General features: G+C 39.0%; 2 protein-coding genes across 2 annotated transcripts; one reads left to right on the top strand and one right to left on the bottom strand.

Annotated features, from left to right (window-relative positions):
• Positions 1-1634: 1634 nt before the first annotated feature.
• LOC143391391 (olfactory receptor 51I2) lies at positions 1635-2573 on the bottom strand. Its single transcript, XM_076844094.2, has one exon. It carries the CDS (start codon positions 2571-2573, stop codon positions 1635-1637), a length of 939 nt encoding a protein of 312 aa, XP_076700209.1.
• A 10928-nt stretch (positions 2574-13501) lies between these two features.
• LOC143391390 (olfactory receptor 51I1) lies at positions 13502-14446 on the top strand. The gene has a single exon (XM_076844093.1). It carries the CDS (start codon positions 13502-13504, stop codon positions 14444-14446), a length of 945 nt encoding a protein of 314 aa, XP_076700208.1.
• The last annotated feature ends 1012 nt before the right edge of the window (positions 14447-15458 follow it).

Genomic DNA, 15458 nt, shown 5'->3' with positions numbered 1-15458 from the left:
ATCATATGGTGTATTAGTCACTTGGGCTGCCCTAACAAGATACCACCAGTAGACTGGTTCAAATATATATATATATATACTTTCACTCACAGCTTTGGAAGCTAGAACTCCAATAAGATTAAGATGACACTCGGTTTGTTTCTGGTGAGGCCTTTGTTCCTGGCTCGTAGATGGCCCCTTTCTTTCCAAGTTAATATGGCTTTTCTTTGTGCATATGTATGAAGAAAAAGAGATAACCTCTGGTGGCTAATTGTTTTCTATCATTCCTCTAAAAATACCTTATTTTGTGGGCCAGGGCACTTATATTATGAGTCACTTACTGTAGTTATGGGCATTTTTGAAAATGTGGCTCCCAAATATTTACATTATTTCCATTCAAAAACAGCTTTCTTCCTCTACTCCCACCACCTCTCCTTAACATTTTCTCAGCAGACCTCTTCCCAGAAAAAAAAATCCAGTGTAACTGTATGCTTTTTTGCTATGAGATCTCCAGGCCAGTTTTCCTGGAAAGTTAGGTTGCACTATCTAGAGCGTTTCCTTTTTATTTTATTTATATATTTTTTTGGTCTTGAAGTAAGCCTAAACAGTCTGAGATCACTAAAATTAGCCAGTCAAAGAAAGAGTCTAAAAGAATCATTTTCCAACACCTAAAACCATAAGTGCTCTATTTTGCTTTTTCCTTGTCTTTTTGGAGCTGAAAATCTTAGACACAGATAACTTCTGCCATCTCTTAATGTGTCACTGTGTGGAAAAAAGTTATAATCCCATGAAGAGCAGAGAAAGAGAAATTAGGCATCTGGCATGAAGCTTCCTTTCCTGCCAAAAGAACTAACTCAGATATTGCAGATAATGAACATTTTCTTTGAAGGGATTGAGTGGTATGCAGAGAAATGATTTAAAGCGAGTTTAAAGATTCTTTTAAATGTCAATAACTATCACTTTTACTGGGTCACCTTTGTTTGTGTATTTTGTGGTGAGTTCTGACAGTGCATAAGATTTCATTCTGTAAAGTTGAAGCAACTCATGAATGTTTGAGAATGGCAGTGGTGGGGAAAACGTAAAATGCAAGACCACAGTGGTCATTTTCAGTGATGCCGATTAGACAGAGAAGCAATGTTTGTGTGGTTGCTGTCATGCTAATATGGAAAATAAACTCATATTGAATCTCATCTCATATATAATCTATTGGCAAGCATGAACAATTAACTCAATTCTCTGTGTTTCATGTGATAAACGCTGATATTAACTGAACTAATCCACATAAATAATTTGGAATAGAACCAGTCACACTGACTGGTTTCAATACTAGTGAAACTAAATATTGTGTTAAAACTGTATGTAGAAGATAATTCCTAGCTTAGGTTAATCTTCCTCTATCTTTGTTGAATCATCAATATTTTTCAATTTATACCTTTCTGTGAATGCTACTGGTGTTTCCTGAATGTTCTTTTCATTTGGAACTCCTTATTTTGTGTTACAAGTTTGTGTCTCCATTTCTTGTCTTACAACTTTTCCTCCAGTAGAGGTATCTATCTTGTAACTGATGAAGATGATGATAAATATAACAATGAGGACTCCTCTGATGAGAAGCCAGCCCATAATAAACATCAGATCCTAAAGCAGGATGTCAAAAATTACACTTTCATGCGATGAAACATGCGGACAATGGCTCGACGGATCTCCTTTGTCTTTGCGCTATAAATGAGAGGATTGAGTACAGGAGGCACAAAAAGGTAGATGTTGGACATCAGGACATGTATGTAGCGTGGGACATGTTTCCCAAAGCGATGCACTGTGGAAACTCCGATCATTGGCACGTAAAATGCAAGTACAGCCAGGATATGTGACACACATGTGTTGAGAGCTTTGAGGCGTTCCTCACGGGAAGCAATGCCCATAACAGAATGCAAAATGAGCACATAGGACAGGAAGATAAAAAGCAGGTCCATGCCAAAGGTGGATACCAGAACAAAGAGTCCATAGATGCTGTTGATAGTGATATCAGCACAAGCCAGCTTCATCATATCTGGATGTAGGCAGTAGGAGTGGGAAAGAACATTTGATCTGCAGATAGGCAGCCTCTTGATAAGAAAGGGAAGAGGGAAGAGGGTGACAAAGCTCCGAGCAGTTACAGCTAAACCCATTCCAGCAATGACTTCATTGGTGAGCACAGTGGCATAGCGCAAGGGATCACAAATAGCTACATAGCGGTCAAAGCTCATGGCCAGTAGAATACCTGACTCCATCATGGAGAAAGAGTGAATGAGAAACATCTGGATTAGGCAGGCATCAAAAGCAATGTTGCGGGCATCAAGACAGAACGTTCTGAACACAGTGGGCAGTGTGGCCAGGGACATAGCCACATCACTAAAGGACAACATGGACAGGAAGAAGTACATGGGTGCATGAAGGCTGGGCTCCATTCGAACAGCCTGTAGGATCACTGTGTTTCCCCCAAGGGCCACAGCATACATCACACAGAGGGGCCCTGCCAGCCAAGGATGAGAACTCTCCAGACCAGGGATACCAGTCAGGAGGAAAGAAGTAGGGTGAGTGACATTGAACAACCCCATGACAGGAAGAACCCAGGGTACTTCTCAGAGTCAGATCCGAGTTGGAGAATTCTAAAAGTTGTACTTACTGAAGGACAAAAAATCAGGAAGTAAGAGGGACAACTGATGGAAACTGATGCACTCACGAAATCACTGGTTCAGAGATGATGCTGGCCAACTTCTTCATATTTTATGATCACTGGACTATAGGCTAGGCTAATGCTTCTCTCTGTTCCATGGAAGAAGAAAGACATTACCCAATACCTCAAAAATATCCATTGATTATGAGGAAAATGTTTCCTTCACATTATTATAAGCAACATTCAGTAAAAGAGGGTTAATAAGAATTCATATATAATTATTATAGAAGGAAATCAGGAATTGGAGTGATCGGTAGATATTGGAAGTAGATATTTCTTTAAAAGCACTGTTTAATTCAAGTGTGTCACTAATTAAGGAAAGAATTCCGCAGAGCTAGTGTAAATCATGAGTGTGGAGAAGGGATAGTGGAGTGTGGAAGGAATTGACTACCTCTGGGTATGGCAGAATTGCTGCAAAAAAGCAGCAATAAAAATAATAAAAAAATATATTTGTGCAAAGACTCAAAACTGTTCCTATTTTTGGAAAATTGTGAATCCTAAATATTCTATTGGTATACTAACATTCCGTTTATAGGAAGGTATTGTGTCAAATGCAAACTTTCATACCTTTATGCAGTCATATGTACTCTCAAAATACCCATTATGCACAAGGACACACATGTGCTTTCACAACAGTCTTACACTGGATGCCATTAATTTGCTAATGAAATTCTCTTTTTCCCACAATCTCACTCTCATGTACAGATCTATTCACATACTTCTTGACCTTCACATTCTTTAATGTGCACAGATCCTGTCCTAATAATACTCTTTGTCCACACTGACATACAAGCAGTGTTTGTATATGCAAGCACACTCAAGTGTATACATAGAGTTATGTACTCACACTGCATTTCTACCCATATGCTTGCAGGATGCCCAAGGTATTAATCCACTCACTACCATAGGAACTTTTTTAACCCTTGTATATTTGACAACAGATTTTTTAATCCTTTCACTCATATTATTTAATTCCTACAGCCATTCTCTGTGGTAGTAACTATATATTGTTCATTCTTCTATCATGCAGATGTTTCTGAAATGCTACCACGTTCACTGCCTCCTGTGGATGAGCACAGTGAAGGCTGAAGGCTCTCTGCCTGACAGGTCTCTTTAGGCTCTCAGGGAATCCTCCTGTGGGGGAACTCCAGCAATACATGCCACTCTCTTCCCTTCTCTTCCTCCCCAACCCTGAACAAAGCAAGATCAGATGATGTTTTAAAAAATCCCTTCTGGGCTGGGGATGTAGCTCAAGCTGTGGCACGCTGGCCTGGCATGCGTGCGGCCCGGGTTCGATCCTCAGCACCACATACAAACAAAGATGTTGTGTCCGCCAAAAACTAAAAAGTAAATATTAAAAATTCTGTCTCTCTCTCTCTCACCTCTCTCTTTAAAAAAAATCTATATAAAAAAAATCCCTTCTGATAGGGGTGGTGGAGGAGGGGAACCTGGGAGCCTTAGGGAGCTGCAATGACAAGAGATGCTGTAACTGTGTGCAGAACAACACAGGGAGCATTTCTGGGCTTTCCAGCACAGTGCAGAACTCATGTGCTCTGTGGTTCCCAGCAAGTCAGAGGCCACTGCTTTGTGTTTACAATGATTACAACCCTCTGTTCTTAGAGCTCAGTCTCTGCACACCTGTGGTCCTCAGAACTGTGATTCTTTAGGATTCAGGACTTGCCAATCTGACTTGTCTTTTGTTTCTCCCACAGTCTCATTTCTACAATCTCATTCTTTGTAATGAGGTACACAGAATATAACAAAGAAGAGAACTGGGATAAAATGAAGAAAACATGAGGATAAGAACAAAGAAAGCAGACTCAAAGAAGAACTCTGTTCATCATAAGGCCAAAATCATTTTGAGTCTGGAGACCTAAGTTTTAGAAACTTTTGAAAGAAAGATGCCTGACAATCCCAGGATCACACTCCTTCCTGTACTCTTACCACTGATATCGTGGGTTGTCTGGGTGGCTATGATAAAGAAAAAGAGAAAGAGAAAGTAAATGTGCTGGGCATGCTATGTGCCAGGTACTCTGCAGAAAACTGCACATTTACCATTTAATAATTGACAGATGTAGAAACTAACGCTCAGTGTATTAGCTTGCCTTACAAACTGTAGTGAGTAAATGATATAAAAGCAAAATTTACATAAAGATCTGTAGGACTTTCTACTCTCTCATCCAGGTTTGTGAGGCATTATTAAGACATTAGAAAAGAAAAAATAAAGGAAAATAGAGGTGTGCATGTTGGAAATTTCTCAGGTACCTTTCCAGAAGGAGGATGCCCTTGGGTGTGGCTTAAAGCAAATAGAAGAGAAGAAAATGGTTTACTGATAGCCTGTACTCCATTTATTTTGCTCCTGGAACCCAGAACTTCTAAGTAATTGTTTTGATTTTTTTTTTGGACATTCTCTAAGAACTTTTCTGGCACTGATACTCTTTATGTTATTTTGCTTTTTAATTTCCTGTCAAATAAGAAATATCTAGGAGGGTTTGATAGGGTAAAGTAAGAAGGTAGAGAGAGAATATAGAAAGACTTGTCTAAAAAAATCATAGCTTCCAATCATTATTAAAGATAGCAAAAAACTAGAAACAGCTATTTGTGGCCCATCTGAGGTTACTACTACTATTCTTTTAATCTCTGGAACTTTTTATTCATAAGGCAAGTGCAAAGCTAGACCATGTGTGTGTGCTATTAGTTTGAGACATGGATGCCTTATGAATCCATGAATCTTTACAGAAACCTGCTTCCCTCCCTGGATTTTCAGTAATATTAATGAATTATAGAAACTGACTTTTGAAGCTAGGAGTCACAGAGAATTTGATGATGGCAAGTGTGTCATCTAGAGAAGCAAAGGAAACTTCCTAGGGTAGCACAATCAGTTAGTGGCAATATCAGGACAAGAACTCCAAGTCCAGGGATCTTTCTATCTGCTCTGCTGACTCTGCTAAGCCGCTGCTGTCACCAGGCTCTCCCACTTCTCCTCCGCCTACCTCTATCCAGTTTAACCCTTTCTTGAAGCAGGCTTTAGGAGACTCACCCCTTCAGGGTTTCAGAACTCACCAGAAGACAGACAGATGAGAGGCACTCTCCCTCAGAACAACATGTCCTTCAATCTGCTAAAGTGAATTCATGCCTGCCACTCTTATATCTATTGCTAAGCCCCAGGGAGAGAACAGTGATGCTTACTTTGTTTTGGAAAATTATTCAGTGGGGTTTTAGTCTCCTGAGGTCTTTAATGGCTGCTAGGAATGAACCATATACTCTTTTAGCTGAAAATCAACTCAGCACTTTCCAGAATAATTCTTCAGCTAACACAATTATCTGGACATAGTTGGGCAGGCGTTGTGAGAGAGGAGGCCATCACCTTCTAAGAGATCCCAGGTTTATGCAACAAGTAAACCCAAGAAATAAAGTATAATCAGAAAGTAACTGTTTTTACTCTTATTGTCTCTTTAAATGTATTAATTAAAAAGGGCTAATTACTTCTTAATCCCAGATTTAAACTCAATTCCTTGCATTTTCTGGTCACATTCACATAACAAAATAGCCTCTGGAGAAAGATTAGAATGCCTACTCTTATGTAGTAGTCAAATTTTGCATTATGGCTTTTCTTTTTCTCCCAGCTCTCACAGTGCCATGCCACTTTCTCTAGGAGGCAACCCATTCAGGAAATGGACAGCCTTCCTCTGTCACACTAATGCTCTACCCCAAGGCAGCAATTGCTTCTCATGCAACCCTGCTTTCAAAACAGAAGAACAACTTTTTTCAATTTTATATTTTATTCATTTAGATTTAACATGTACTGGTTTTGCATCTCTTTTAGTGACTGTTGAATTCATATACATGAGTCATAATCTAACACAGGAAAAACAAACAAACAGGGTTTAGTGGTCCAGTCAGAACATGAAAACTACATCAGTTCCTACAATTGGAAAAAAAGTGTAAAGAAAAAAGTAACCAGTTTTAGAGAGCTCACAAGACAAAAAGGGAATCCAAAAGTGTCATTGAAGATAGCAGCTTCGGGAAGTAGCTTTTAAGCCGAGAACTAGAAGCAAAAGTGAGGCTTGGAATTATTAAATCATACAACCTTGGAAGAGGAATTCTATAAAGCTGAAACTCTTTTTTTTTTTTTTATCTAGAGATTGAATGCTTAACAACAGAGCCACATTAGCAACCCTTTTTTGTATTTTTTAAAAATTGATAGACAGGGTCTCATTAAGTTGCTTAGAACCTCGATAAGTTGCTGAGGCTGTTTTTTTCCTGCCTCATCTCCCGAGCAGCTGGTATTACAAGTCTGTACCGCGATGCCTGGCTTGAAACTTTTACTTTTGAGCAATGCACAATGTTTTGGAGGTTCTAGGGTCTCATGACTTTAGAAGAGAGATTACCTATGATTGAGACTTACTTCTGTGAGACCAGAGTTTGAGGGAGGATTCTCTGGCTTGTTCTGGGTTTCTGGGAATGTTGAGAAGGTGTAAAATGGAATCAATTCATGCAGCTGAAATTAACCACTTGTGATTGAATGAAGAAATATATCCGGGGTAATATAACAACCAAAAGTACACAGGAGAGTACAGGACACTTCTTTGGCCCAGCTTCTGTCCCCTGTTTACAGATCTTGGGATCTGGTTGATAAAGAAGAAATGCAGTTTGAAGTGCCTCAGTCCCAATGTCACTAATAAAGGCATAGAAGATGGTATTTAAACCATGAGACAATGACACAATAGCTAGTACAATAAACTAGAATGAATTTAGTCCTGAAAATTGTTTATACGGATTTCAAAAAAACAGAGAAACTGAGCAGCAGATGGCCATACAGCCTAGAGACATGCAGCAGTCAGAAGCTCTCCTGACCTTTCCAAGGTGGGCTTACGGCAGCTGCAGTCAAGGGAGCCCAGCCAGGGGAAGCTGGGAGAGGTGTGACCATGCTAGAGATCACTGTCCAAGATGAGCCCAAGAACTGAGAGGCACATCTTGCATCTAACAGTCCTTCCTCCTGCTAAATCCACCTGGAAGGCATCTGGTACAGGAGATTGCAATATTTGTCAAGTCATGATGGGAACCCTGTGATATGGAGAGGAATCAGAGGGCAAGGAGCAGATTTGAGGATAAACAGACCTAACCGTGGGAGAATAGAAGCACAATTTGTTCATCTTACTCTTACTGATTCATTGATATAAGATAAATGCTTTCCTCTTCATAGTCTGCACCATACCAAGCATCAACTCATGGCAGACCAGTAATGGTGAGAGAAATCTCTGACTTGTCAAGGTCTGAGTAGTAGAGATTCTGTTGTATAAAATGATCTTCTCTCTTAAATCCAGGCATCTAATTCTCTTGGAGCTGCTTTAGGACTGATAAATCATCAAAGCCTACTTATATCTCTAAAATTTTACTCACTCGAGTAGAATGTACTGTTTCTTTTTTAAAACTTTATTTTATAGGTTCATCTTAGCTATACATGACAGTAGAATACATTTTGATAAGATTACACAAGCATTAGATAAATCTTATTCTACTTAGGACCCCATTCTTGTGAACAGAAATGATGGTGGGGTTCATGTAGGTATTTTCGTATGTGTACATAAAAAATTATGTTAGATTTATTATACTATCTTTCTTATTCCTATTTTCCTCTCTTACTTTCATTTCCCTTTTTCTAATCTATTGAACTTTTCTCCCCTTTTCCCTTTTATTGTGGTTTAGCTCCCAAATATCAGTGAAAACATTTGACCTTTGGTTTTTTGGGACTGGCTTATTTCACCAAGCATGATATTCTCCAGATCCATTCATTTACTAGCAAATGTCATGAGATCATTCTTATTTATGGCTGAGTAATATTCTATTGATAACACTTTATTTCTGCAATAAAACAGTTACTGCACTCTGTGCTGAGAGAACTTTGTGAGAGAACCCAATGTCTCTGGAATAAGACTTGAATGTGGCAGGGGGAATCTCAGCAATTGGTGAAAGTAAATGATTGATCTTGGACAGAAAAAGCTGAAACTGAGAAATTTGACTCTTTTATTTAATCATATAAAAGGATATCAGTATGCCAAGTACACAAAATTAAGCCTGTAGCATATTATAACATGGTAGATATTAATTAAATATGCTCAGGTTTGGTTTAACCTAGGAAAGGAGATGCCTGTATTAAATTGAATGTTTTCATTGCTATTTAAAATGTGCTCTATACTTTCAGAATAATACTATATGTCTTTCATCATAAAATTTTAACCCATATCATTAATCTTTTTATTATGATAGCTTTATCTTATATCTATTATTAATCCCTAACCATTTATACATCATCTTACTTTTTCTCATCATTGTAAAATAAGTTGTGACATCAATACAACTTCCTTGTCAGTGTTTATATAATTAATTGGAATTCAATAGTTTCTGGAAATTTTTTGATTTTTTAAACACCCAATGCACAAATATTATTTGTACATAATACAAATATTGACACAGGCATAAATTTATTATAGAATATATTTATGACATATTTGTAGGTAAGGTATGGAAGCATATCTGAATTGCTGTGTAAATCAATTTTTCAATACTTTGCAAGAATAGGTGCCATATCTTTATTAATCTTTATAATCATCAGTGTTGAAGATAACATCTTAAAATTGCTCACTAATGTGTTTTTCTGTCATTTGTTTGTTTAGTTTTAGTTGAATTGATCACTTTGTAATTTTTTATTATTCTGTATAGTGGTTGAGTAAAGGAAACACTTGCAGAAGAAACATGCCAAATGGGTGCTTGTATGTGTGCAGAAAATATATGGTGCATTCAAATTCCAAATATTTATCTGTGGATAGATGTGGGGGTATTAATGTGCTGAACGTTTTGTTGATATGTTAATAATACTGTAGGTATGTGTTTGAAATACTTACTTTTGGTTATGTGTTCATGGGAGTATATTTGAAATATACTTAGTCATTTTTCAAGTCTGTGTATGAGTCTCTATTTCTAAAATTATGTCCATAATATATTTTTAGCCTTTATAATTAATGTAAGTATGCACAAATTACAGGGGGTGCTTTTGGGGCAGGGGTACAAGGATTGACCCCAGGAGTGCTTTACTACTGAGCTACATCCCCAGTCCTTCTAATCTTTTATTTTGAGACAGAGTCTAAGTTGCTGAGACTCTTGCTAATTTTCTGAGGTTGAACTCAAACTTGCACTCCTCTTGCCTCAGCCTCTAGAAGGCATGCTCCACAGTCAGCTATAGTGTATGTTTGATATATCAAGAAATGTGATTAGTGACTAGAACATTGGGCAGTTTCAGGAGCTTATTTGCATATAAATTAAGAGGCAATATGAACGTTAATGAATACATAGCTGGATGTGTCTAAGGTTCATCTGTGGAGGTCTCATCATATCTGGGACTATGTATGTTTGTGTGTGATGTATGCAGTGTGTTTGTATTTCTGATCAAGGAAGGACTGGCATGTTAATGGATATGGATGATGACATCAGAAATCCTGAGGCCAAGATTGAGATTCCCCTGGGAGTGATTCTCCTATGGCTCAGCTCAGTTCATTGATGCCACCATCCCAATTATTTCCACTTTTCTCCCTCTTGAACAAAATGAGTCTTGGGATTTTGGCACATTCATAAATTTATGTCATAGGAGAATGGTTGATGCCGCTTTGGCGGCTGGATCCACAGTGCAGTACATCCAGATACAGGGAAAAGAGGCATCTCCCTCCAGTGAGTGCTCTTCCCAAAGACTGTCCACCTGGACTCTTTATATAGGCCTTATCCAAAATTTGAGAATTTTTATTGAAAGTAAAAGCAAACTCTACCTCTTATATTTTCTCTACAAACATGAGCCAAATCTATTTCCTTCCAAAGTCCAGGATCACAGAGAAATGATGCCTATTCCCATCTGAATCAAAACCCTAACACCAAACTACCTACCATTAGGCCAAGCAACTCATGCATCAGACTTTGTCTTGAGGGTATTTTATATTTCTCATTTAGAAACCTACAATTTGAATTATGATCTCCTATACCTGGCTCTGGGTGTACACCGGGAGAAAAATCACAGAAGCAAATGAGCTGAAGTCATTCCACAATGTGGTCTTCAATCAGGTTGATTTCCACTATGTGTCAAGGGATTATCCTTAATGGAGATATTGCTGTGAGTCTGTTAATGGTGATCATTTGTGACACTGCCCCTGTGTGTGTTTGTGTGTGTGTGTGTTTATGAGAGAGTATAAACAAGGGAGGATGGATATTTGAAACATTATATTAACCCATGAGCTGTCATGAGTCTTCTTGAGTTCTGTGGTGTGATGGTGTTATGTGTGACCAGGAGGGATGTGAGACAGTTTCTATGAATGTGTGGATGTTCAAGTGAGTGTGGAAGTGTAAAAATGTGCACTTTCATTGCCCTTTTAGGCACTTATTCATGTGCAGGCTCATGTATATGCTGTGTTTCCATCTTCTTGACTTTTTTTTACTGAAAAGTCACAGTTAAGAAGCTTTACCTGACACTCCCTGGACAAAGCAGAGAAAACAATAGTTGTTGGGTGGCATTGGGCATTGTTCTCCTTGGAAAAGTTTTCAAGTCATTTTCCAGACAGGAAAATCTGCAGCACAAAAGAAATATTACCGTCTAGACTACCTCAGCTTGCACACCAAACATTAAGAACAGTGGGGCAAGTCTCTCTTTTGGAATAGGTTTTAGTATCTCTTGGTGCTGTCAAGGTTCTTCCCATTTCTTCAGGACTCAGACAACGTCTGGGAGTAAAGGTGATTTTAAAAAGGTAGATCTGGACAGGCTGGGCCCAAAAAGACTTCTTAGAGATATTGACTTAAATATGGGAGGGGGGAAAAGTTTATAGAGGATAAAGAACTAGAAATCTTACTGACAAAAGGAGTGCATTGATCTCTCAGATGGAAGAGAGAGAGAAATTTAAAAAAATACATAAATTTCTTCTGATAGTTTATATACTTTAAGGATTGTGACTGCTATCACTATCCAGCCCCTGTCATGATCAATTTCACCATGTTTACCAGGTGTGTTAGGCTAAGAATGGAAAATCTGCAAAAGGCAAAGAAAAAAAAAAAAGCCATTGTGCCGAAATTCTAGAACAAAGCTTTCATTTTGAGCTAGTTGGTAGCATGAAAATACAGTTGCAGTGATACTTTGAATAAATACGAAAAAGGAGTCTTTAATGATACATTTTTTTTCCAATTTTCACCACTCTGACTATTGGTTATTTTACTTGGTGTTAGGCTGTTGCTGCTTACAGGCAAACACAGAGAAAGAGGATCCAGTGAATAAGGTAGAAATAGGAAAGCCAAGGCCCAAGGAAAATCAAGGAGAAATGGTGTTCTTCCACAAAGAAGGTAGTTTGGGGAAGGTGAATTACTGATAATGCAAGCAGGGAAGTCACATGGATTAGGAGGATATTTTCATTACCTTTAGCGGCAAGGAGATTACTCATCACCATAGAGAAATTTGTTTTGGGGAGGGAGAAAGTGTAGAAGCTATAGATATGAGCAGTAATAGAAGGAAAGGCCAATGACATTGAATCCCTGAAATAGAGGATCTCAGAAGTCTGTTGCAGAAGCCGGCACATTAAATAGGTAAGTACAAGATCCCTTAGCATCAGGAAGGACAGTGTTGGAAAAAATATGACTAAGAATTAATAGCAGCTAGAGAGGGAAGGTTCGAGTTTTCATGATGGGATGGTTCCTGCAGGCTTGTTGCCTGTCAGGAAAGAGGCAGAAAGAGGAGGAGATAGAAGGCATCATACAATGGACTAATGGAAGAGGGATCTAAAGGAGGTGGCCAGAAATGGGATCTTGAAGATGAAGGGACAGTCTTTGGAGAAGGAGGGACATCTCTTTCTCAAAAGACTGGGGAAAAGGCTAGATCAATGTGTAAATAGGTTTAAAATTTAAGCAGTGGCAAGAAATAATTACCTCCTTTTTTATTTCAATAAAGAACTTGCTTCTTCAGTTTTGCACACCAGGTTTGATTATAGACCTTATCAAAGGTTAGGGTTAAAAAAAAAAGGTTAGGGTTTACCATGTTCATATAAAAGGGAGGAAAAGAGATAAAGAAACAAATCCCTGTTGGGGAGTAGGTCAGGAAAGAAGTGAAGAAGTTAAGATTTAATAGACAAATAGATTTAAAAAAAAAAAACAAATCAAAAGAATCCTGGAGACTTCAGAGCTAGTGTACAAGCATGAGAAGGTCAGAGAACTGTGAGATAGAAGTCTATGATCAAAGTGAGAGGTATTAAAATTTGTGGTTTCAGAGAGAGAACAGATTTTGATGATGACCACTGTGGCCAAGGGATTGGGAGGCTGAGGTGAAGTGTGGGTGAAGGCTGTTGATGCTGTAATTTTATGACTGTAAATTTTTTGGAACATCTGCTGAAGAGTTCCCAAAGGCATGGGCAATGTTTCCTCTTTATGGTATATCTTAATTCCTACTTTCCCCAAATTCCTAGATGTAATTTCTGGGTAGATTGGAAAGGGAAGAGATATTGCAGTTGAAGGTTAGAGGGCTTTGTTCATGCCGTCTCCCACCTTGTAGCCTTACCACGTTTTGGGCACTCCTTTGAGTTTCCACCGTGGCCTATGTGGCATGCTGGGCCCTGCTGGTACAGAAATGTGTAGAACTCAGTTTCTTCCTCACAGAACGCAGAGTCGGATGGAGGAGGCAGGAATATAGATACACGTTTTCAATCTCTTGTCTTTTGTGTTGGAGACAGGATATCTGAAAGAAGGAAAGTGAGGAGCTCCCCTGACACCCTCTGGGCTCATTTCCCCGCCATGCTGGGCCTCAATGGCACTCCCTTCCAGCCAGCGATGCTCCAGCTGACAGGCATTCCTGGGATGCGGACAGGTCAAGCCTGGGTTGCCCTGATTTTCTGTGTCCTCTACCTGATCTCTATCGTAGGCAACCTGAGTGTTCTTGCTCTGGTGGTTCGGGAGCCTGCTCTTCACCAGCCCATGTACTACTTCCTCTCCATGCTCTCTCTCAATGATCTGGGAGTGTCCCTTTCCACACTTCCCACTGTGCTTGCTACTTTCTGCTTCAACTACCACTATGTTGGCTTTGATGCCTGCCTGGTTCAGATGTTCTTCATTCACACTTTCTCTTTCATGGAATCAGGCATACTGTTGGCCATGAGCTTTGATCGCTTTGTGGCTATTTGTGACCCACTACGCTATGCCACTGTGCTCACCAACAGCCGCATCTTGGCCATGGGCCTGGGCCTCCTTGCTAAGAGCTTCACGACTCTGTTTCCTTTCCCCTTTCTAGTGAAACGACTGCCTTTCTGCAAGGGCAATATCTTGCATCACTCATACTGCCTCCATCCAGATCTCATGAAGGTGGCATGTGGAGACATCCATGTTAACAACATCTATGGACTCTTTGTGGTCATTTTCACCTATGGTGTGGACTCAGTTTTCATCCTTCTTTCCTATGCATTGATCTTGAGAGCTGTGTTGGCTATTGCATCTCAAGAGCAGCGGCTGAAGGCACTCAACACCTGCATGTCACACATCTGTGCAGTGCTGGCCTTTTACGTACCCATAATAGCAGTCTCCATGATCCACCGCTTCTGGAAAAGTGCCCCGCCTGTTGTTCATGTTATGATGTCCAATGTCTACCTGTTTGTACCCCCCATGCTCAACCCCATCATCTATAGTGTGAAGACCAAGGAGATCCGTAGAGGGATCTTCAAGCCCTTCCATAAGTCCCAGGCCTGAGGAAGGCTGAGGATCCCAAGAGAGCACCTTTGGATGAAGGACTATGATATGCCTACTAACCTGGAGTGCTAAAACAAGGGGGAAGATGACCCAAGCTCTTGAGAGTTGTGCATTTAGAATGAATAAGTACATGTCTAACTCAATACAATGATGAATATATTGAAAATTATTTATTGAAAATTCACTGTCTGGGGCTGGGGTTGTGGCTTAGTGGTAGAGTACTTGCCTAGTATGCATGAGGCACTGGGTTCAATTCTCAGCACCACATACGAATAAAATAAAGGTGTTGTGTCCAGCTAAAACTAAAAAATATATTAAAAGAAAATTTACTTTCTGAAAATTCTTGAATCCTTAGTTGCTAAGGATATTACAAGGGTGAGTATAGCATATTGTTAAATAAACAGATACACATGTCAAGAGAAAAGCATAAAAAAGAACAACAAATACCCTGAGATTTTTTTTTTTTGGCATATATGGGAATAATGAAAGTCCTTCAGGGCAAATAGGCTTGAACACAAATAATTCTACTATACTAAAAATGAGGGAGGCAATAAAAATTAAAGACAGAGATTTTGGGCCACAGAGAATTGCTGTTCTTATTTAAAAGAGAGCTTCTATTTTGCATGGAAATAAGTGTAGGCTATTTTGGGTGTTATGAAGTAGCTTGTGAAGGATGAGAGCTTTTAGAATGCTTGGTTCAAGATAACAGGGTAAAGGACAGATATAATCACCTGAGAGGAAATATTTAGACAGAAGACAGAACCATAATTCTCAAAATATAGTCTAATAAACAATAGCATTGGCATATCTGGTACTTGTTGGAAAAACAGAATCTCAGGCCATACTCAACCTACTGACTAAATGCATTTAGTAAGAGCCTTGGGTGACTAAAATTTTTGAAGCATAGTATTCTCCTTTCTAATAACTCCCGGTAATTAGATTCTTATATGTCAGCTGGGAAGCAAGAGTTAAAAAACAAAAAACAAACAAACAAACAAACAAAAACCAATCA

This window comes from Callospermophilus lateralis, chromosome 2 (genome assembly GCF_048772815.1).
Source record: "Callospermophilus lateralis isolate mCalLat2 chromosome 2, mCalLat2.hap1, whole genome shotgun sequence".
NCBI lineage: Eukaryota > Metazoa > Chordata > Mammalia > Rodentia > Sciuridae > Callospermophilus > Callospermophilus lateralis.
This window is presented reverse-complemented; position numbering and strand designations above follow the sequence as displayed.